The sequence below is a fragment of the Panthera leo genome, chromosome A3 (genome assembly GCF_018350215.1).
Source record: "Panthera leo isolate Ple1 chromosome A3, P.leo_Ple1_pat1.1, whole genome shotgun sequence".
In the NCBI taxonomy this organism is placed as follows: Eukaryota; Metazoa; Chordata; class Mammalia; order Carnivora; family Felidae; genus Panthera; species Panthera leo.
Genome location: NC_056681.1, coordinates 29,158,475 through 29,182,994, shown reverse-complemented (window position 1 = coordinate 29,182,994; position 24,520 = coordinate 29,158,475). Strand labels below are relative to the sequence as shown.

At 50.1% G+C, this 24,520-nt stretch overlaps 1 protein-coding gene across 1 annotated transcript; it reads right to left on the bottom strand.

Moving 5' to 3' along the window:
- Positions 1 to 1,259: 1,259 nt before the first annotated feature.
- Positions 1,260 to 24,217, bottom strand: TGM6 (transglutaminase 6). The gene is made up of 13 exons (XM_042930314.1): positions 24,202 to 24,217; positions 23,689 to 23,862; positions 22,928 to 23,170; positions 22,043 to 22,161; positions 20,382 to 20,510; positions 18,899 to 19,076; positions 17,964 to 18,102; positions 15,649 to 15,752; positions 15,329 to 15,571; positions 6,052 to 6,393; positions 2,935 to 3,089; positions 2,528 to 2,661; positions 1,260 to 1,512 (listed from the first exon to the last, which is right to left on the bottom strand). Exons 1-13 carry the CDS (start codon positions 24,215 to 24,217, stop codon positions 1,359 to 1,361), a joined length of 2,130 nt encoding a protein of 709 aa, XP_042786248.1. The 3' UTR covers positions 1,260 to 1,358.
- Positions 24,218 to 24,520: the final 303 nt, after the last annotated feature.

Below are 24,520 nucleotides of genomic sequence, written 5' to 3'. Positions count from 1 at the left end.
AGAGTGGGAGATCCACTCTGTTGTACTGAGCCCCCAGTACCCCTTCCTGCTGCTCAATCCTGAGGAAATGGCTGCCTCTTCTGAACCTCCAGCTGCCCCTCTCACATGGACAGGATGAGCATCCAAAACCTAGGCTTGGAAAGGGGGTCCTCCACGCATCTGGGTTCTCCAAGCTGTCCTGCTGTGTAGACTTGTCAGAGAAATGCCTTCACTGAAGCCTTGGTCACAAGGATCACCCACCCCTCACTGTCTGTGTGTTTGCCCGGCGCCCTTTTAGCAAAGACTCACTACATTGTTTCCACGGAAGTCCGTATTCAGGAGGTGTCTCACTGCCTGTTTTGGTGGTGTTCAGATGACTTAAATTCCGTGACTAATCGTAATTCCTTTGACTGTCTGGGACATTTCGAGCTGATTTCTCTGACCTGTGCAGTTGTCCTCAGGTCCTGGTGGTCTCTACTCCAGTCCTCGTTCCAGAAATCTCTGTCCTGTTTTGATGCCAAGAACACGGTTGTGTGTAGTAAGCTGCTGGGGGTGTTTTGCAAAGTTAACACTGTTTCCATTTTCAGAAAGGAAATAACCCCTGGGCTGGTGGTAGGAGGCCCCTGATGACCGTGATGGGATCAGATTTGAGGTTTCATCCTCAAATGCAGTCCGGGCTTGATGGCCTCTCTCCTGCTGTCTGCAGGTGCTGGTCGTGGGTCTTCACTGAGGGAACATCTCCCATTGCTTCAAATCTAATGATTTCCAGAACATGACTTTGGGGGTAACACTTTGGTGGTGTAAATGGCATGCACGCGGACCCCAATTCTGTCTGTAGCTCCCCTATGGCTGTGGACAAGGCTCTTCCCTCTACATAAAATGGGAGTGTGGAGGGATGTGTGGGTGTCAGCTCTAACACTTTCAGGTTCCTCTTCAACGCTGGGAGGACATTCTTGGATCTGGATCTGGATCTGGTCAGAGTGTTGAGGACCTGAGATGGAAGCAGGGAGAACCTAGGAGTCGGCCAGGGTGATGGTGGGCTGGCAGGGCAGGGGTGGCAGAGCTGGGTGGGCCATGGTCACAGTGATGCTTGATCAGCCTCTCGGCAATGACGGTGATGGATGATGGGGGAAGAGGTTCCCAACATCACCCATCGTTGTCCAAAAGTTTAAGTTAGATTGCTGAGTCTAACACCTTGTTTCACAGATGGGGAAACAGGCCCAACAGAAGAAGGGACTTGCCCATGTTCGCAAAGTGGGGCAGAAACCGAAGCAGGACTGGAACCCAGGCCTCCTGGCTCCCACGCAGGAGAGGCAGAGAGGTGGACAGGGAGGGACCAGGGGCCATCTCCTCCCCTCTCAGCCCCTGGTGGTGGCCAGTCACTTGGCTGTGGCCACGTGGATGATCACAAAGCCTTTGATGTCTGGGAAGTAGGGGCTGACGAGGTCCACCTGCAGCTGCCTTGGGCCACTCTTGGAGGGGGTGATGTTGAACTGGACCGAGGCCCTCTCCTGAGGCTCCAGGCTGGGCACACTGGGGAAAGGGGATGGGAGAAAGGCAGACCATCAGCCCCCTCTCCTTCTGAACCTGGCCTGCCCTCTCCAGAGCCCTTGGGATCAAGGACACACCTTGAGACTTGACATTTAAGCCTCACCAGTAGGCTTCCAGCATAATTTTCCCTTCCACCACTTCTCACCTCTTTCCACCCAACCAGGCTTGTCTCCTCCCTGTGCCCTGAACTTACCTTACACTTCCTCTCTCTGGGCTTTTGTCTGCACTGTTCCTCCCACCTAGGTTGCCCTTTCTATTCTGATCACAACCAAGGGCCAGATCAAGTGTCTCTTCTTCCAGGAGACCCTCCCCGACAATACCAGCCATTGAGACCTCTGACTAGGAAACCCTCCATGCTTCTTGGTACCTGAAAACTTCTCAAGTCAGCATTCAAGGCCCAGCTCAAATATCAGCTCCACTGCAGCTTTTCCCTGGTTCCACCTCATCCCCAATTAAGGGCTACTCCTGATTCTCTGGACCCTGGAGATCCATTCCTCTGCACAAATCACACGTATCTTCATTTGAAGGACCACCAGTCTAGAAGAACACTTCTCCAGGCAGAACCCCATCTGTTCATCTTGGTGTTCCCAAAGTTGACACATGGCTCCGAGAAGAGGTCATTATGATGAAGGATCATGTGAACGAGTGAGTGTGTGGATGCAAGAACGAAGGCGTGGATGGTTGAGAGTAAGTCAACAAGTGCATGAATGAACAGAACATGTGTGAGTGAGTGGGGGAAGAAACCAGTCAAGACTGAGTTGAGCAGATAGATGAAGTGAATGAATGAGGGAATGAGTGAGTGGATGAGTTACACAACTAAGCTAATGATGGAAGGAAGGAAGGAAAGAAGGAAAGAAGGAAAGGACACATAAATGAAGGCTGATGTAGGCTGTGAGCTGGTTCCTGGGAGTCCAGGGTATCTCCCGCACCCCTCTCTGTTGGTAGCTTCACCATCCTATATAGAAGGTGGACCTTCCACTCCCAGGCTGATACTTACTCAATGCTGAGCTGTCCCTGGAGAAGGCCACTGCCCTCCACCATCAGCATACAATCCTCCACTGTCTCCAGGAGGGGGTTGACCACCGTCACTTTCACCACAACTGCCACCCCTACCATGGCTGGGCCCAGCACCTGGAGGGGTAACACCCATAAGTCATCCTTCTCCTCCTCCACACTCCCCCAGGAAACCTATGGGGCCCGGCTGGGACGCCGGTTGGATCCTGGCATGGGCATTAATCATGGCATCCTCCCACCCCGTTAGTGAACTCCATCATTATATCCATCCCCCTGCATCCATGCCACCTCTCCACTGCCAGAGCTCATGGCACAACTCCCCGGCCTCTGATGCCCTCCCTCAGCTGTGAACGGGGACTTCCAGGAATGGGGGATGCAGACTGGATTCACCTTGATGGTGATGACATCCTCCAGAGTGATGTCCTTCTCCACCAGGAGCTTCTCTCCTTTGGTGACAAAGCACATCGCAGCCAACAGGATCTTCTTGTCCTCTGTCAGGTCTTCCTTATACTGAGAGTAAGCTATTGTGATTGGGATCTTTTTCTCTGGAAGGGAAAGCAGAGGTGGGAGTTAGGGGTCCAACGTTTTCTTTCAACGGGATCCAGAATGAGGCGGAAGTCTCAATTCCTACTTATACTCTCTTTGGCCCTTGTCACCAAGCTGGGATGGGCATTATTAGTACCAGTTCACAGATGAAGACACCTAAGGCTCAGAGAGGTTAATTTCTTGCCCAATAGCAGACAGCAAGTAAGTCAAGGAGCCAAGACGAGGTGGGATTCAAATTCAGGCCAGTGGGCTACCTTCACACCACACAATTTCTCCATGAACTCCCAGAGGTGTGTTTAAATTTCCCCTAATCATTCCAGATGGAAATCCCCCAGTCCATTATGTATTCCTCCCATTAGGAATCCACTCCCCGTTTATTGAGCACCTACTATGTGCCAGGTGCAGAGAAGAGAGAGGTCAAAGGTCTGCCTCAAGCTTCCAATCCAGTGAGGAGGCCAACTTCTTTGAAGCTTCTCCAAATCCTCCCTCGCCATGAAGGCCCATCCTAGTCAGCCCCACCAGGGGTGGAAAGCCTTCACGGACACCCCACTCAAGTGATCTCGTGCTCTCTGCCTTCTGAGCTCCCATGGTCCTGGGACCCTCACCAGCCACAGACACCCTGCCTATGCATTTCCTTCTTTCGAGCAAGGCCACAGCTGATTGCCAGTCGTATTTGGATTTTTTGGACCACCATATGTTTTTTCTTTTAGGTACGATGTGTTCTTTCCAACTTGCTCTAGGTCCTACCACCTCCCACTGCTCTTCCTGTAATTCTGTTTCCTTCTTGTCCCTGAAGTCATCTGAGTTTTCAACGTGTGGATTTGGGTCCTTAAAGGATTTGAACTTGGTTCACTCCATGCTCCCCCAGAGCACATGTGCATACAGTAGATGCTTCCTGAATGCCCAGATGCTGATCCATTTATCAAAATTCTACATTGTTTTATGGGTTTCCTTAGTCCAGTAGGCCATTACTAAGACTCCTTACTACAATCACAGCAATAATTAATAATGGGAAAAGCTGACTTTTACTAACTTCGCTGCTGGGCCCTGGGGATCCAGCACATTCATCAACTAATTCATTCCGTCCATACAACGATTCCATGAGCAAGTATTATTATCCCCAACTTCTAATAATATCAATAACACTGTCAGTCCCTGCAAAAAATCGCATGTTCCTTAGGTTGTAAGAACTATGCCAAATGCTTGATATGTTTTACATCATTCACTCCTTGTGTGGTGGGAGATGGGTGGTTCTCAAAGTGTGGTCCTGGGCCCAGGGGCACTGGCATCATCTGGGAACTTGTTAGAAATGCAAATTCAGGGTGCCTGGGTGGCTCAGTCGGTTAAGCGTCTGGCTTCGGCTCAGGTCATGATCTCACGGTTTGTGAGTTTGAGCCCTGCGTCGGGCTCTGTGCTGACCGCTCGGAGTCCGGAGGCTGCTTCGGATTCTGTGTCTCCCTCTCTCTCTGTCCCTCCCCCGCTCACGCTCTGTCTGTCTGTCTCTCTCAAAAATAAATAAACATTAAAAATAAAAATAAAAATAAAAGAAATGCAAATTCTAAGGCTCTGCAACAAAATATTAGTGACTTGAATCCCTCAACGTATACACAGAACTATCTATTTATTTAAAGATTATGCATCTATTAAAATGATGTGAATGAAGAGCTTATAAAAATATTTAAAGAACAATGTGATGTGGAAAGAGTGGAAAGATGTAGAAAGAACAATGTGATGTGGAAAGCACTAATGAACATTAAGCATGCACAGTTTAATTAGAGATGTTTCTCAAAAGGCAAGAGGAATTAAAAATATGGAAGGAAAACATGTTAACAATTTGTAGGTGGGTGGCAGGATCACGGGTGACCTTTCTCTGTGCTCTCGAAATCCTTAATGAATATATACTACTTTTTTTTTTTAATATTTATTTATTTTTGGGACAGAGAGAGACAGAGCATGAACGGAGGAGGGGCAGAGAGAGAGGGAGACACAGAATGTGAAGCAGGCTCCAGGCTCTGAGCTGTCAGCACAGAGCCCAACGCGGGGCTCGAACTCATGGACCGTGAGATCATGACCTGAGCTGAGGTCGGACGCTCAACCGACCGAGCCACCCAGGCGCCCCTAATATACACTTACTTTTAATATGAAAAAAAAAAAAAAAACAACCCAGGAGAAAGTGTCTGTTAATATTTCCTTATGCAGTGTTATTGTGTGACTTGGGTTTCGTGAAAAACAAAAAGCAAAAACGTGAAAAGGTGCGTGACATCTCCTCTACGTGTTTTCACTCTGTCAAAACACACAAGCTTCCCCAGAAACGGGCCCAGGGGAGCAGTTTCTTTGTTTAATTGAATCCTGAGAGTTCAGAATGTCATGTGAGGGAGGAGAGGGAGAGGGGTGGGGGAAGGGAGAGGGTAGAGGGGGAGGGGTGAGAGAGGGGGAGAGGGAGGGGGAAGAGCAGGAGGGGAGGGAAGGGAGGAGTGAGGACAGAGAAGGGTTGTAGGGATGCTGGCTCATGTGTGCAGAATTCTCGGGACAGACCCTTGCACGTGCGACCACGTGGCAGCCATTTCTTACTGGTCCACGCCTCTCACACAGGACTCTTGTAGCCAGACGGGCTCCAGAATAAGTTGGATGTTAGAAAGGTAACACGGGGCCTATGTCGTGAAACGCTCCCAGCAGGTATTTACTCGGGGTGTCACTATTCACACGAACTGCGATCCCCTCTTCTTCATACGTTTGTCACCAGACGGTCAGGGGCTTTTATTATTAGTCCCATTACTTAGCCCCTCTGAGCTCAGTTTTCTCACCCGCCAAGTGGGGACGAGAGGCAAGGCACTGTACAAATGGCCAGAAGCATGCCCATCTTTCCTGGGGATGGAGCAGGATGCTGGGAAGTCCCGCCCCGTCCCCCCAACTCCCGCCCCCGTCCCCCCAGTAAGGGGTTCCCACCGGCGGCCTCCCTACCTTCTTCGGGCCCCAGCCGCACGGTATGGGATTCGTGCAGGATCTCCGCCACCGGCCTGCGGGTGTAGAGAATGGTGGCGCCGCTCAGGTTGACTCGGACCCTCTGGGCCCGGGAGGTGAGGTTGGCCAAGCACAGGGCCAGTCTCAGGTCGTGGCCCAGCATGGGCGGCTCCAGCATCTTGAACTTGCCGGTGATGCTGGGCTTGGTGGCGGGCTCCAGGAGGTCCTCCCGCCAAAGACCACGGCCGCCGGCCCTGCGGACCCGGCTCCTCCTCCCGGAGGCTTCCACACTGAACAGCTTCCTCACGGCCTTGCGGTACACCTGCCTCTCCTTCCGGGATCCTGCAGGCATCGTGCAAGGTGAGGCGGGCCCCCCTCTCCTCCTCCCCCCGTCCCGGGGCCCCCGGGGCCGTCCCTGCCCATTTCCCTTCCTCTCCAGACAAAACCACCGTTTACAGACTGACAGCCCAGGAGCCAGAGGCGCACCTCAGCCAGGTGCCCTGTGTTCGGTTCTGGGACCATTTGAATACGTTTCAAGTCAGTCGCCAACAACTTCAGATCGGGAAATTTCGCACAAAAGTGCAGGTTCGCGGCTTCCCTGACAACTGGGTCGGAAGACTCGTGACGCGGATAGCTGACGCTTTGTACACTTGCTATGATGTGCCAGGTTCTACAGTTCTAGATGCTGTATTCTCCCCGAGGAGGTCGGTTCTGCTATCACCCTGTTCTATAGGTAAGGAGATATATATGTGTGTGTGTATATACACACACACATATATACACACACATAAATATATATACACATATATATTTATTTATTTATAATTTACTTATATTATTTTTATTTTATTATTATTATTTATTTTTATTCATTATTATTTTATATTTTATAGGTAAGGATATATATATGTGTGTGTATATATATGTGTGTATATATATACACACATATATATATTTGTTCATTTATTATTTACTTGTATTATTTTTATTTTATTGTTATTATTTATTTTTATTCATTTTTATATTATTTTATATTTTATAGGTAAGGATATATATGTGTATATACACACATATATATGTGTATATATATGTGTGTGTATATATATGTGTGTATATATATATAAACACACACATATATATTTGTTCATTTATTTATTATTTACTTGTATTATTTTTATTTTATTGTTATTATTTATTTTTATTCATTATATATTATTTTATATTTTATAGGTAAGGATATATATGCGTATGTATGTATATGTATGTATGTATATGTACATACATATGGGTGTGTATATATACATATGTGTGTGTGTATATATATATATATAAAAAATATAATATGATATAACAGTCTACAGGTGGGTAATGGCTGCCCCCACCCCCCCTCCCCGGTGGGGATGTACTTTGGGGTTCTTCACGGTCCCACCTATAATCCCCACTGGCCTGATGCACTCTCGGTGCTGTCTACAAGGCGACGGGCAAGGTCAGGACCCCTGATCTCCCACCTGCCCTGTTGCTAGCACAGACTTGTCTTTTGACCTCCAGACCAATACGTCCAACTGGAGCCCTCCCGTCTCCACTGCATGATGTCCCACAGGTGCCCCAAACCCAACCGAACCTGCCATCTTCTTTCTGCCCAGTGGACAAGCCAGAAACTGGCCGCACCCTTGGCTCTTCCCAGACCTTCCCCTCCCACAGTGAATCAGTCACCCAGTCCTGAGGAGCACCCTCGTGGATCTCTAGAATCTGCTGTCCTTTCTCCTCAGACCCCCATATACATTGCCTCACCAGGGGCGCCTGGATGGCTCAGTCGTTTGAGCGGCAGACTTCAGCTCAGGTCATGATCTCGCAGTTCATGAGTCCGAGGTCCACGATGTGCTCTGTGCTGACAGCAGAGAGCCCACTTTGGATCCTCTGTCTCCCCGTCTCTCTGCCCCTCCCCCACTTGTTCTCTCTCCCTCTCTCTCTCAAAATAATTAAACTCAAGATTGCCTCACCATGGGGCCAGTTTGCCAGCAGATGCTGTGGACTCGTATTGCGATTATTATTACTTAGCCCTTCCTAGCCTCAGCGTTCCCATCTGTAAAGTGGAGACAAGAGGCTCACAGGCAAGGCACAAAGCGCTGTGTTCCAGAATGTTCCCTCCCTTCCTGGGAAGGTAGGCTCCACCCTGACTCCGTCCTTTTGCCGCCCTGAGCACCCCCAAATCCGGCTTTGATGGCTCTACTTCCCCACTTGAAAGAAACCTGTGGTGTGTGGTCTCCCACCCTGCTTCCTCCCAAGCAACTTCCTCCAAGTGCCTTGATCCTATGTGACCTCCGCTTGAAGGGACCCACGTGGATCCAAAGGTTCTTTAACATCTCATGTTTCAATATTGAAATGTGTGTGAATGTTGCACTCTACCCTGTAATATAGTGGCAATATATTTTTTACTATAAAATGTTTCATTTCCCTGCCAAAGATTCTATGTCACTTTCTCAGGGAGGCCTTCTCTGCCACTCGAGAACAGCCTTCCTCAGAGATAATTCCGTCAACTTCAAAAGTCACCCATTTAAAGAATACAATTCAGTGCTTTTAGTATGTTCACAGAGTCCTCCACTTATCCCCACAATCTAATTTTAGGACATTTCATCACCTCAAAAAGAAACTCCATAACCATTAGTGGGGGCTCCCAACTCTGCCCCCATTGAGGCCCGTCCTAGGCAACTGCTAGTCTGATTTCTAACTTACCTATTCTGGACAGTTCACATAAAGGGAGCCATACAATGTGTGCTCTTTTGGGACTGGCTTCCAAAAAAAATTTTTTTAATGTTTATTTATTTTTGAGAGAGAGACAGAGTGTGAGTGGGGGAGGGGCAGAGAGAGAAGGAGACACAGAATCTGAAGGAGGTTCCAGTCTCTGAGCTGTCAGCACAGAGCCCGACACGGGGCTCAAACCCACAAACTGTGGGGTCAGGACGTGAGCCGAAGTCAGACACTTAGCCGACTGGGCCACCCAGGTGCCCCTGTGACTGGCGTTTTAAACATAACATAATGTTTTCCAAGTTCGTCCGTGTCGTTGCGTGTATCAGTACTTGGTTCCTTTTCATTGCTGAATAATATTCCATTGTATGGATATACCACATTTTGTTTATCCATTGATGGATATTTGGGTTGTTTCCACTCTTTAGCTATTTTGAATAATGTTGCTATGAATGTTCACGTCCAGGTTTTTTGTGTGGATGTTTGTTTTCATGTCTCTTGGGTATGTACCTAGAAGCACATCTGCTGGGAATGGCAACTCTGCGTTTAACATTTTGAGGAACTGTCAAACCGTTTTCCAAGGTGGTTGCACCATTGTACATCCCCACCAGCAATGTACGAGTGGCTCACTTTTCCATAAGCTCACCAACACTCATTGTCTATTTTTGATAATTGCGGTCCTAGTGGGTATGAAATGGTACGTTGTGGTTTTGGTTTGCATTTCCCTAGTGACTACTGACGTCAAGCATCTTTTCATGTGCTTATTGGCCATTTGTATATCATCCTTGGAGAAACATCTATTCAAATCCTTTGCCCATTTTCAAAAAATTGGATTATTTGTTCTTTTATTATTGAGTTGTAAGAGTTCTTTATATATTCCAGATATAGGTACCCTTATTGGGTACATGATTTGCAAATATTTTCTCCTCTTCTCTGGGCTATCTTTCCATTTTTTGGAAAAGTTATTTGTAGCACATGTTTTTAATTTTGATGAAGTCCCATTTATCATTTGTTTCTGTTGTCACTTGTGCTCTTGATGTCTTAACTAAAAAGGCTTCGTTTACCCCAAGATCATGAAGATTAACTCATGTTTTCCTTTAACAGTTTATACTTTTAGGGACGCCTGAGTGGCTCAGTAGGTTAAGCATCCGACTTCGGCTCAGGTCATGATCTCACGGTTCGTGGGTTTCAGCCCTGCATCGGGCTCTGTGCTGATGGCTCGGAGCCTGGAGCCTGCTTCTGATTCTGTGTCTCCCTCGCTGTCTGCCCATTCCCCGCTCAAGCTCTGTCTGTCTGTCTGTCTCTCTGTCAAAAATAAATAAACATTAAAAAAAAAAGTTTATACTCTTAGCTCTTACATGTAGGTCTGCGATCCACTTGAGTTCATTTTCAAGTATGGTGTGATGCCGGAGGCCAACTTGACTTGTATTTGCAGGTGGATAATCAGTGGTCCCAGCATCATTTGTTGCAGATTGCTCTTACTCTTTCCCCCCTGAATTGTCACGGCACCCTTGTCCAAATCAATTGAGCATAATTTTTAAGGTTTATTTCTGGACTCTCAGTTCTGCTCCATTGATCCATATGTTCATTTTTATGCCAGAACCTTACTGTCTGAGTGATCGTATATTTACAGTAAGTTTTGAATTTGGGAAGTGTGAGCCTTCCAACTTTGTTTTTCTTTTTCAATTGTTTTGGATATTTTGGGTCCTTTGCATTCGCAAATGAATTTTAGGATCAGCTTGTCAGATTTGGAAAAAAAAAAAACCAACAAAACTCACCTGGAACTTTGATCGGGATTACACGGAGTCTGTAGATCAGTTTGGGGTCATTGCCATTTTTCATGCCATAAAAATGAGAGGTCTTTCCATTTATTTAGGTCTTTGATGTCTTTCAACAGTATTTTGTAGTTTTCAGCGTCTAAACTTTGCTCTTTGTTAAATTTACTCCTATGTATTTTGGTCTTTTTGATGCTATTGTAAATGGATCTGTTTTCTTACTTTCACTTTCAGATTATACATTGTTAGTGTCCAGAAATACGATTAATTTTTGTAAATTGATATTGTATTCCACAATCCTGCTGAACTTAGTTTTTGGTTCTTAGAGCTTTTTACTGGATATCTTAGGATTTTATATATACAAGATCATGCCACGTGCAAACAGAGGTAGTTTTACTTCTTCCTTTCCAATCTGGAAATTCGTCTATTTCTTTTTCTTTCCCCTCTCTCCTTTCCTTCCTTCCTCCTTCCCTTCTTCCCTCCCTCCCTTCCTCCCTCGCTCCCTTCTGCCCTCCCTCCCTCCCTTTCTTCCTTCCTTCTTTTTATTTTTTAAAACTGTGGTGAATTAGGGGCGCCTGGGTGGCTCAGTCGGTTAAGCGTCCGACTTCAGCTCAGGTCACGATCTCGCGGTCCGTGAGTTCGAGCCCCGCGTCAGGCTCTGGGCTGATGGCTCAGAGCCTGGAGCCTGCTTCCGATTCTGTGTCTCCCTCTCTCTCTGCCTCTCCCCCGTTCATGCTCTGTCTCTCTTTGTCTCAAAAATAAATAAATGTTAAAAAAAAACAATAAAAAAAAACTGTGGTGAATTATATATAACATAAAATTTACCATCTTAATAAGTGGACACTTCCGTGGCATTAAGTACATTCCTCTCGTTGTGCAATCATCGCGACCATCCATCTGCATAACTCTTTTCATCTTGCAAAACAGAAACCCTGTATCTCTTAAATAATGAAACTCCTCATTCCCTCCTCTGCCCAGCCCCTGGCAACTACTATTCTATTCTCTGTCTTTATGAATTCGACTACTCTAGGAGCCTTATAGAAGCAGAGTCACACTATTTGTCGGTATGTTTGGGACGGGCTCATTTCACTGAGCGTCATGTCTTTGAAGTTCACCCATGTGGTGGCACGTGTCAGAAATACCTTCCTTTTAAAGGCTCAATAATATTGCATTGTATGTAAGTACCACCTTTTGTTTAGGCATTCAGCTGTCAACAGACATTGGGGTTGCTTGTACCTTTTGGCCACGGTGAATAACACTGCTACGAACATGAGTGAAATATCTCTTTGAGTTCCTGCTTTACCTTCTTTTGGGTATCTATCCAGAAGTGGAATTGCTGGGTCATACGATGACTCTATTTTACATCATAAATTTAATGTTATAAAGAACCTCCCTACTATTTTTCCACAGGAAATGGAATCCACAAATACGGTGTGAGCTATGTTTTTTTTTTTTATAGATGGCTTTTTATCAGGCTCAGAAATTCGCTTCTGTTCTTAATTTGTCAAGTGGTTTCATCACAAAGGGGTGCTGGATTTTGTCAAATACCTTTTCTGATTATATTGAGATGATCATGTATGTAGCCTTCATCCTTTTTCTTCTTTCTATTGATATGGTGTATTTTATTAATTAATTTTCAAGGTGAAAACCACCCTGTATTTCTGGGATAAATCCTACTTGGTTGTGACATGTAATCCTTTTTATAATGTTGCTGGATTCAGTTTGTTAGCATTTTTGTTGATGAGTTTTGCTTCTACATTCTTAAGGAGTATTATCTCTAGTTTTCTTGTGATGTCATCATCTGGTTTTGCTATCAGGATGAATGAATTGGGAAGTGTTCACTCCTCTTCTATTTTTTTTTCGAAAAACGTTTGAAGAATTGATATTAATGCTTTCAGTGTTTGGTAGAATTCACCGGTGACATCATCTGGACCTGGTCTTTTCTTTGTAGGAGGTTCTGGGTTACTAATTCAGTCGCTTTGCTTGTTACACACCCATTCAGAACTTCTATTTCTTCTTGAGGCGGTTTTGGCGATTCCTGGAGGAATTTGGCCATTTTATCTAAAGTTGCCTAATATGTGAGGACAGTCAGTGTGTTATTTGCACGCATGGTTTCCTTGGCTTGAAGGGCTTGCTCTCTCGTGGCTCAGCCTCTGGGCTGACTCGGGGGTACGAGCAAAGCACACCACATCCAGGAGCTCTGAATCTTTGTGCCCTATTGTGTGTGTCCTGCTTCAGTAGACAGAGCGAGCAGACGGGCCCGAGTCCCTGGCGTCCCACCTCCAGAATGGGCTGCCCAAGCCCATGGCTTGGATGAACAGTGCTACCTACGGGGAGTCTGGAATCAGGAGGCAGCATGCTTTCCCAGCCCTTCGTCTCCTGGTTAAGTCTTGTTGCCTTCAGCCTCTCTTCCCCTGGGATGCCTTTCCGGACACTTCCCCTCTGGCTGAGTCAGGACTCCCTCCTCTGTGCTCCTTCAGCCTTCTGGCCTCCCCACCACAGTGCTGACCACCCTGTGCTGTCCTCACACTATCGGCTCACCGCGTAGCGAGTTCTCTGGGCTCTTCTCTTTGTTTCCTGCCTCTGAATTATGCCCGGCAGTCAGGAGGCACTCTCTTTCCAGCACATAGGAAAGAGCCTAGCGGGTATACAGAATATTGTGGGTACTCATGGAAGGGAGGGGCAGTCTAGCCCCGGGGGAGCGGGGAGAGAGGGTCAGAGGTCCTGAGATTAGACATCTTGTTAGAATCCCCGCTCTTTTGAGGCTTGGGCCACTTGGGGAGGTGACTTCACCAAGCTGTGCCTCAGTTTGAGTATCTGTAAAATGGCATTTTTATGAATATTAAATAAGATAGTGCATGGGCACCGGTTACCACCCTGCGTCACACGTTTCAGACGCTCTTGGTGTGATTATTATTATTATTATCAGCCTAGACGTGAAGCCACTTGACCCACCATAGGCGGTCGATCAGTAGTAGATGCGGTAAGACAGTGGCCAGAAGATGTACCGCAAGAGCGTGGGCTCTGGAGCCGGACTCCCCGTTTGCTAGCCACGCCCCCTGGCTGAAACCACTTCCTTTACTGCACCCGTGTTTGGACTGGACGCTGTGCCAGCGTCTACGCCACAAGCTCACGCGAGCGCTTTACAAGCACTTGTTAAATACAATAACTAAATAACATGTGAAGACGGCCGGGCCCTGGCAGGCGCTCAGTGATGGTGACCGCTGTCCCCTGTTACATGATGGCGATGCGTCCCGTGGCCATGGCGAGAGTTTAGGACAAAAGACTTCCAAGACTCCGTGCCCTAAGCTCCCGATGCTCCCAGCGGACGGGACCAGACATCAACCCGCAGAGCTTAACGAGAGAGGCGCCAGTTCAGAGGAGGCCTCGCCACCTCCCGCCCCGTCCACAGCACCCTGAGACAGCAGGAAGGGGCCTGCGGGGGCGGAGGTCATCAAGAGCGAAGGAAGTGCCCCCGCTCCTAGGGAAGGGACCGACAGAACATTGGTGTGCGTGAGGACCCAGGGGTGTTTACAAGAATCGGTGTGAGGGTTTGGGGGTGCTGGCTGGGAAAGATCGGGGTTGACTACAGGAAGGGGAAGCCGGCACTGCGTCCCCACGGGAGAGGTGTGCGGATCCTACGTTGCTGACCGAACAAGCAGCGGAGAACTGACGGGCCTTGGCAGGGGGAGGACGGCGTGCCAAGGCCTCTCTCTCTCACCCGCCTTTGAGTAAAGGCCCTGCAGAACCTGCGGTCAAAAGCCGCCGTGCAGCAGAGGGAAGCCGTGTGACTACCAGTGTGGTCGGGGGGCATCTGCTAAAAGTGGGGGCCAAATGTCTCCGGAGATGGGCAGTGCCTGGCGGGGGAGGGTAGAGCCCGGAAGCGGTCCCGATGGCCCAGGTTGTCTTGGAGCCACCACCTGCCCTCAAGCAGAGAGAGTGAACTGGGGGCAGGGCACACTCACCCAGGGGCAGGGAATCCTTGCCTGCCCAGTACAGTCAAAGACATCTGCTCTCCTCTCTCCTCCTCCTCCTCCCCTCCTCCTCCTCCCCCTCGGCCTAACACTCTAGAAGACCCACACTGTGTTCTCAACATCAGCTGTGCGGCGGGATCACCTCAAGAGCTTTAAAAAGTCCTGGTGCCTGGGCCACACCCTCTGGGCGCTGTGATTCCTTTGGGCAGGGCACACGCAGTCTGGGCTGCAGCGATAGACCAAAAATGGCCATAATACTTTCATTGTAACTCCTACCACGAAAAGGTGGAGTCTGCGCCCCTCCGCCTGGAGCTGGGGCGGCCACGGGAAAGAGTGACTGGAAACGTGTATAGCTGGAGTTGGCTATTAAGAAAATACGCCTGTTGTGTTCTTGTACCCCGGCGAGCACAGGCTCTTCAAGAAACCAGTAGCCAGCAATCTGTGAATTTCTAGAATTCACTAGAATTCTTGGCAGATGCTAAACTGAAGCTGCTATCATTGCTATTATTATTTTAAACTATGCCTGGTGCTGCGTAGCCCACGTGTTCAATAAATAATACCTGCTACTATCATCATCATTATTAGTATTTATGATCATGGGGGAATATACCTAACACAGTGCCTGGCAGAGTAAGTGGTCAATGAAATGTAGCTTTTATTATTAGATGTGGGGAGCCTTCTACTTATACACGGAGGAAGCTATCAATAGAAGCTAAAGGCACTCGGCTCAAAGCACAGACACGGCGCCGAATAAAGCTCTCGAGGCTGCCATACTGTCCTTACCTTCCGGATACTTGTAGAAGCTCGTGATGTCCACACGGGAGTCGCTGCCCACGGCCTTGGTGCTAATGCACCTGCCGATCTTCTTCGTGTCCGAGTATACCCGCTCCCGGCTCTCATCCTCGTGCCACAGCCAGGTGACGTAGTCCGCATTGACCTCCGCAAACACAAAGGGGCCGTCGTGGGCCAGGTGCATGTCCCCCTCGCGGATGGCGGTGACCGAGGCTGGGCCGCACCGGAACACGCCTGGGCAGGAGGGGTGAGCGTGAGCGGAATGGATGAGGCAAAGCGGGGGTCTGGGACCCACCCGGCTGAGCCCCTACCTTCGCTCTCCTCCTGGGGGGTGGCGTCCAGAACCTGCCAGCCATTGTAAGAGGGGCCCAGGTCCTGACGGGCGAACCAACTCTCATTCCAGACATGGAAATTCCTGCCACAGAGAGAGGATGGGGCAGGGTGGCCTTCAGTGAGACAGAGGCCCATAGGATGGCAAGTTTCTACTGTGAGCCAGGCCCTGGGCCCAAACTCTGCAGTACTGTGGCTGAATCTTACGGAACATTCAGTGCACCATGTTGATGAACAGTTCTATATACGATCTGTATGTATAAATGTATGTATGTGTGTATATATGCATGTATATATATATTCCACTTGTAAGTATATGTATGTATGTACATAGATGTATATATATGTGTGTGCGTATACATATATATATATATGACATATATATATATGAAACTGTTGTTCAAGGTGTCAGAAATACAATCACAGACAACACAGAAGATCTTGCCCTCATGCAGCTTACATTCTAACAAAGGAGAAGGAGGGGGAGGCACCAAAAATAAGGAAGCAGCTATAAATAAAACAAATACAAGTAACAATAAATACTGTGAAGAAAGAGAGAGACCTGAGTAGAGAGTAACTGCTGGAGACCTGCTCTAGGAAAATGACGTCTAAGGTGAGGCTTAAATAGGAAAGGCTTAGCCGTCCAAAGAGTGAAGGGAACAGTGTTCCAAGGAGAAGGAACAGCATGTGCAAAGGCTCTGAGACAAGAAAAGGCGTTGTGTATTCAAGGAACAGAAAGTATGTAAGTATGGGGTACCTGGGTGGCTCAGCTGGCTCAGCGTCTGACTCTTGATTTTGGTGTCATGGTCCCAGGGTCATGGGATCGAGCCCCACATCGGGCTCTGTGCTGAGCGTGCAGCCTGCTTAAGATTCTCTCCCTCCCTCTGCCCTTCTTCCCCACTCACACTCTCTCTAAAAAAAAAAAAAAAAACACACAAAAAACCCAAAAACCAACCAACCACCCCCCTCCCAAAAAACCCCAAAACAAAAAAACCCCAAGATGGTATGTATCTCTAGGCTATAGCCAGCATGAGGGGCAGGTAGGGTTCAGATTACGCAGAGCTCTGTAGGTCTTGGTAAGGAGTTCAGACTTTAAGTTTCCCGTGTCAAAGATGGGACTATGAGACCAGCAAAGCAAAGTGACATCATTTGCCCAAGGTCACGCAGTAAGGAAGCAGGAGGGAGAAACCCCGGGTTGCCTGTCTTGGCATCTTTAGAGCTGACCTCAGCATTCCTCTTAAGGAGGTAGTGATCTTTGGGAGAATATCTGGATAGGCATTTGGGGGCAGACTGATAACCTGTGAATTGACAGGGGCCCCGGCACCAAAATGTCCATTCTGTGTGAAGAAAAACTTGTTGTTGGTGGTGGTGTTGGTGTTGGTGGTGGTTCTCCTGCAGGGAGAGGGGATGAGGGGAGCCAACAGGAGAAGGAAAGGGGAGAAGGGAGGCAGAGAGAAAGAATGAGGGCAGAGACCTAGAGAGTGTGCATGTGGGGGAGGGGCGGAGAGCGAGAATCCCAAGTAGGCTCCATGCCTACTGCAGACACAGTTCCACGCCATCAGGGTGGGACCTGACTCTGGGCTCAGTCTCCCGAAGTGTGAGATCATGACCTGAGCCAAAATCAAGGGTCGGAGGCTTGACCTACTGAGCCACCCAGGGCCCCCCACCCCCTCCACCGCCGCCCAATTTTATTTTAAAACTGCGAAATGCACGAGCAAGATGAACAGTATTACACTCTGGTGCCGATACTAAGTGGGTAAAAAGCGGGGCAGTGAGAAGACTGAGCGTGTATGTTCTTGTGTCTGTAGAGCCTCCCTCTGAAGAGACGCGGGAAGCGAGTCGCCATGTTGGCTCCGTGAGGAGGACGGGAGGCTGGAACCTGGCGGGTGGCCCATTTTGTACAGTTTGAGCGTGAACGCACATGCGTGTATTTCCTATTAAAAACATTAAATTAAAATGAATTGTTCAAAGCTCTCGGGGAAGAGTCTTGTCGCAGCTGAGGAGGGAGGTTGCCTCCCACCTGAGAAACACACATGGCACGCAGGCAGCTGACAGAGGCAGGGGCGTGACACGGGGGCCAGGACGCAGAGGGAATCTCAGTCCTCATCCCCAGGTCACAGGAATCTAGGGGAAGGCTCAGAGTCCCTTGGATGGGGAACCAGGGTTCAAGGCAGTCAGATCTTGAGTCCCCCCTTTGGCCTCTGGGTCACCCCTGAAGGTGCCTCTCCTTCCTGCAGACAGGGTCAGGGAGCCCTCGGGCTGGGCTGGGTTGGGGACCCAGGGGACTAGGACCCACCACATGCTGTCTTCTGTCAGGTCCTCCAGGGTCCGCCCGAAGGAGTCCACGTATTTGTCCACGCTCAGGTTCCTGTCCGTGTCATGGGCCGAGTTAAAGTTGGACACGACCCGGGTCGCGATCCCCAGGCACCTGAGGACTGAAAAGCAGGAGGCTGGCGAGGTGCCCCCAGCAGGCAGTAGGCCTCATCTCTTCCACAGCCCTTCCCGTGTCTGTCTGTCTGTCTGTCTGCTTTTCCTGCTTCCGCCCTCGGAAGCGCCTCCTTCCCTGTAGAACCTCTCAGGGGACTTCCGAAGACACTAGGCCACCCCCATTTGAATCGCGGGCTCTGAGGCCAGTGGGAACTTGGAAGTCATATAATAACCATGTAATTGCCAGTTCGGGTTCGAGGGGACTGGAGGCCTGGGGCGGGGGGGGCGGGGGGGGCACAGGATTTGCTCAAAGGCACTCAAAGAGCTCGAGACAGGAGCCGGGCCTCCTTCAGCAAAATAAAAGATCAAAAGTTACATAAACGAACTATCTGGTTTCTCTCATCGTTAACCAGACTTCTACTTCCCCATCACCAATTAAAGAACACTTGGGATGCCTGGGTGGCTCAGGCAGTTAAGCGTTTGCCTTCGGTTCAGGTCACGATCTCAGGGTTCAGGAGTTCAAGCCCCATGTGGGGCTCTCAGCTGTGCACACAGAGCCCACATCAGATCCTCGGTCCTCCTCTCTCTGCCCCTTCCCCACTTGTGCCTGCTCTCTCTCTCTCAAAAATAAATAAATAAATAAAAACTAAAAAAAAACTTAAAAAAATTAAAAAAAAAAAGAAACACATTTTAAAGGGGGTGAGGGTGGGGGTGGAGGGGTGGGGTGGACTGTATGCAAATATATACAAATGGAGGCAAAAGAGGGAGCCGGCCTGGGGTCAGGGACCCTCTTTCCCTGGGTACCTGTGCACATGACTCCAGCGAAGACCCAGCACTGGCCGTATTTGACTGGCTTGAACCTGCCCTTGAACCACTTGTGCAGAATGGCCACGCTGCCACGCCAGTGCAGGGGGCTGGTGCCACCGCCGTACTTGCCCTGCCACTGGCCTTGAACCACTCCCCGGTCGTTGTTGCTGTTCACCTGGACGGAGGGGGGCATGGGTCCGTCACCAGGCAGGGCCTCCCTCCTCAGGGCGTCGCCACTGTAAAGTCCCCTTACGCTTTGGACGCCCTCCTCATTTGGGGTCACCCCTTACTTTTAAATTACCTGAAAATTAGGGGCATCTGCTCTCTTAACATACCTACTTTGGGTACCATTTATTAAATGACCTGCCATGAGGATTCTCTGTTACTGAAAATTACCTATGATTTTGCAGCATTTCCCCTTTTAAATGATCTGTTTTGGGGACTGGTGCTGGTATAAGTATAGAGATAGTGAGATTAACACTGAGATTAAGAGGGGTGAAGGGACCCATCCAAGTCACATGGCAAGTTAGCAAAAAGTGTGGGTGACCCCCAAGTTCAGGACTTTGACTTAGAGCCTGCACTGCTATCCCACAGGGCTGTGACGCTCTACTCTCTGGAACTGGTCACTGCTTTTGAGTCTCTGTGTTCCAACATCCCTCTGGGATCTTGCGGAATGAAGGGTACCAAATACGAGAAAATCGGCTCCATCCAATTGTGGAATCACAGATAGCCATCCTCTGACAACCCGCTTGTGGTCGGCCTTCTGGCTGTCTTTGCAGGAGGAAGCGTTGTTGTGTGTAATATAATAAGGAAGGCACTCTTCCCAGGGAGAGATGGGCCTGTACACTCCCTCCCTGAATCTGGGCTGGACTGTGACTGCTTTGACCAGTGACTATGGCAGAAGGGATGCGGTGGCAATTTCCAGGGCTTCTTTTTTGGAACAGTTGTTCGGAGAGAAGCCAGCTGCTACGTCTGATGACCCTGAGATCGCCATGCAGTGAGGAAGCCCAAGCTAGCCACACGGAGAGGCTGCGTGGACAGAGCCGTGACGGGCCAGCCTCAGCTGTTCTAACCACCCCGGCCCAGGGACAGGAGAGTGAGCAAATCATCTTGACATTCCAGCTCCAGCAGACACAGCGTGGAAGAGAACCAAAGATCCAGACTTCTAGAACCAAGGCCGCAGATATACGGTCTCATCAAACCATTCCAGCCATCTGCAGCCATTCAGATGCCCCCAGCGGAAGCATCTTAGAGGAGAGACAAGCCATCCCGTCCTCACGGCGCTCTGCCCAAGTCCCTGATCTATAAAACCGTGAGCATAATAAGCGGCTGTTTCGTGCCACTGAGTTTTGGGGTGGTTTGGGGGCAGCGATAGAGAATTAAAACAAAAGGTGACTTGGGAAAATCATAGGATGGGACCCTGGGGTTGGCTCAGGGACCCATGAGAAAGTGTGTATGCAGGGACGGTGGGGCTCCTCACCATGGCGCTGATGGCCCTGGTGACGTAGATGGGGTCATGGCGGCAGGACACGTCGATGGCTGGGTCATCTTGGTAAAGAGGACTTCGGTCCAGGATGGAGAGGCAGATGTTCAGAATGTCCTCCTCAAACTGTCCCCAGAGAGTCTGTGCTTAGAGGCCAGAGTCTCACCCATATTCCAGACCCTCCTACAATAACTTACCCAGTGGGTGCCTTGTGTTGTGCACGGGAATTCACCTACCCCCACCCTGGGACACCACAGAGCATCCCCAGCTCAGAAACCCTCCCTCAGAGAGTCACCGCGAGCCAGAAGCTCAACCTTAATCAAGTCCCTGCCCTGTGCCGTAACTGCCCCCAACGCTCCCCACTACCCGCGGTAAAGTTTGTGGTAAACGAGTGACTCTGGAGTCGCGTCTACCCGGCCTGCCCACTCCTTCGGTTTCAATGATTTTTCCAAATACATTTGAATGAACGGACAACATTTAAACACCGGAGCATCTTGGGGCGCCTGGGTGGCTCAGTCGGTTAAGCATCTGACTCTCGATTTCGGCTCAGGTCCTGGTCTCACGGTTCATGGAATCGAACCCCATGCCGGGCTCTGCGTTGACAGTACGGAGCCTGCTTGGGATTCTGTCTCTCTCCCTCTCTCTCTGCCCCTCCTCTTTCCTCGCTCTCTCTCTCTCTCTCTCTCTGTCTTTCTCAGAATAAGTAAACATTTAAAAACTGGAGGATCTTTACATACAAATTAAGATTTCAGGTCTCTGAAGCTCCCTGAAGGATCTTTGGAAGGTCCGGGGAACCCTGGGTTCCCTTGGCCACATGGCACGAAGAGGTGGGTGCTGAGAAGTGGTTACCCCTCAGGCGGGCCCCAGACTCTCCAGTACCTCCATCACTACTCGGATTCAAACTCTGGCTCCTGAACCTGACAGTCAGGGTCCTTCACTGGCCCAGCCAACCTTTCTCCAGGACACCCGCAGCCCAAGCAGACCTAATTCCTCTAGCAGACCCTCCTCTGCTCCCTGACTCCCACCTGCTATGGGCTCTGCCCTCTCCCTGGCCAGGCTGTGCCCAGCCCCATTATCGGGAAGTCTCCACCATCCCCGGGGTGGATTTTCTTTCACACTTTTCTGACTTCCCTCTGGCCCCATCTCTACCACTCTGATGCCCGCCCCCCTCCACACCCCCCACCGCTCCACCATCACGCCCTTTATTGTAATTATTTATCTGCCAATGTCTCTTAAAAGTGTGGTCCCAGACCCGCAGCCTCAGCACCACCTAGGACCTCGTTAGAAATGCACATTCTCAGAGCCCACCCCAGATCTACAGAATCAGCAACTCTGGGGTGGGGCCCAGCCACCCGTGTGTTTTAAAGAGCCCTCCACGGGATTCCGGCGCACGCACAAGACCGAGCATCCGTGATCGAAGTTATCGATTCTTCTACAAAGCACCGTATCCAAAGCACCTCCCCTTCCCAAGGACCCAGAGCCTGTCTTAGCGCAGCTATTAGTAGATTAGTGAATGAATGGATCTGTTCTAGGAGTCAGCCCGGCTTGTCCCTGCTGGGGAGGGAGGAAGTGAGCAGAGCAGACAGAAGGGCTCCTGGCCTGACTTTCTGCACGCCCCGGCCCGCATCCCCCCCCCTCTGGCCTGTGCTTCTGGAGACCTGCCCGTAGTTCCAGCCCTGGGCTTGGATGTGCTTCTCCACGCCTCGGAAGATGATCCCGCTGTCATTGAGCACGTACTCCTGTCTCTCCTCCTCTGAGGCCAGAAACACGTCGTCCTCTGAAAAGCAGTTGTCAGGCTCAGCATGGGCTGGGGCTCTGGCCTTGCAGGCCTGGGGAAGGGGCTACATCAGGGAGAGCCCCGGGACGGTGCCGGGAGGCTTGGGACCGGAGAGGGCAAGAGGGGGCTTGCGGGCTCCTAGGCTGCCTTCCGGCGGAGCCCCATTCCCCCTGGGGGCTCCGTTCCCCGGGGCAGGGACCCATCCAGCCCAGCCCAACCCAAGACAGAAGGACTCGAGGAATCCTGACACCTTTGAGAGGCCCTGCTTGATGGCAACAGCAGCCTCATATTTTAGAAATATTTAATAAGAATACTGACCCCAGTACCCCTTACGACGGACCTTGTACATTACAACCATTAGCGCTATGAGTTCTCACCATAATCCCAGGAGGTAGGCACTGTTATCACTCCCGTGTCACCCATGAGGAAACCAAGACTCATAGAGGGAAGCAGAGCTAGGACTGAGCCAAGGCTGCTGATGGCTCAAGCCGGGCTCTTGCCCATTGCTGGGCCTCTCCTCCCACGAGGCCCCATCCCTGCCTACTGGCCCCCGCATGCCAGAAACCCCTGATTCTTGCTCCTCCGGCCCAGGATCCTTTGTAGCACCTGCTACCGGCTTCCTCTGCCCAGTGCCCACCTCTGCCTAAGCTCAGCTCTCACCAAGCTCTGGGCATCCACCTCCCCGTTGCTTAGTCTGTCTTCTAGGCCCCTGCTAAGGGCAGGCCCACCTCTAGGACAGCTTCCGGGAAAGCTTGACAGTTCCTACCTGGGCACCATGGGTTGAAAAGGAGAACAAACTCGCCCAGCTTTCGGTCATTTTGTTTTCGGCGAGAGGAGACCCTGGTGCTCATCAGGTAGCGGCCGATGACAGCGTTGGGAGGGCTGCTGATGCTGACGGTCACGGTGTTCTCCGTCTCAGCCTCCTTCACCGCTGCCCAGGTCTTGCCCACTTCCGGCTCCGATATCTGGAACACGGCTTTGGTGTGGCGGTCCTCGGAGGCCTGGGGTCCTGGAGGAGGGGAGAGGCACTCAGGAGATCCAGCTGCCCCTAGGGAACCCAGCTCTAGAGAAGCAGAAAAGCTACAAGCCTGGAATGCCCACCTTCGCTCTCTGAACTGCTGGGACACTGTGGGGGGCCACCTCCGCGGTTCTGATTCCCACCCACCTCCTGGATCTAGGAGAAAGTAATGGGGACTTTCAAAGTCCACCATTTGTCTAGGAAAGAAAAGCTTGGGCTCCCAAAGTACCTGAAGAATTTCCATCATCCTCCAGAGCCCTCGATTCCTTGGTATGCAGAGAATTCCAGAGCTGTCCTCTCATCTCCCCCACTGCCTGCTGGCAATGCCTGCCGGCCGTCCCGTCCCCGCAAGCTGTCATCAAAGACCTCTAGGGTTCCGGAGCTCAGCCCCCCCGGCAGGGACACGCTTCCCTCAAGTCTGGGCTGGTGACCAAAGGGTCTTGGGTCACCGGTCACAAGAAAAATCTTTCTGAATGTAGACCAGCAGAGGGCATTGGCCTGACAATTACCTGTCTCCACCGTGAAGATGATGGTCTCCTGGTCCTCCAGGGGTCTGCTCAGCTCCAGCACCAAGGTGAACGTGTGGCCCCTGCGTACCACCAGCTCAGGGCAGGGGTACTCCTGGGTGTGGTGGGCAACGCCATTCTTCAGGCTCTGCCAGTCCACCTCGGTGACTCTGATCCCTGAGCCGGGGGAGGACAGGGAGGTGAGGCCAAGCCCTTGACATGTTTCTCACCCCCCTCCGCCTTGCCCTCCTGCAGTCGTTTGTTCACGCGGCTACTTTTTATCCTGTGCGATTGATTCCGGTCATTCTCAGCAGTTCACGTTCCTTAAAGTTTCCGCCGACATCGAATTAACGAATACCGAACCACGACTCTTACAGCAAATGCAGGGTTAGGTTCTTGTTAGCTTCTGTTCACAATTCTTCCATCCGCCGATCAATATGTAACCTTCTCTTGTGTGTTCTTCTGTTTAAAGACACCTTATTTAATATATCGTTGAGTCATTAACGTTGAACTCACGGACAACGTAATTCATGCCTGAACCAAGTTCATCTGACACACTGGTTTTCTTAGAAGGCACATCACAGCCTCCTGTGTTTAGGAACATTGGGCAGTGCTTTAGCCCTACACTTGGGGCCCTTTTAAACAGCAAAATTCCCGACAGAGAGGGACAAACATGCAAAAAACCGTGGCATGAAATAGACCTCAAAAGGACACTGTTTACAGTAGGAGGGTGGAAACAAGAAGGCAGGGTGTGGACTTTTTCAACCTTATCTGGAAACGAGCATGTTAGGTGACTCCGTTTTTCCTATTCTGTGCCTGGCTGCAGGTGATCACG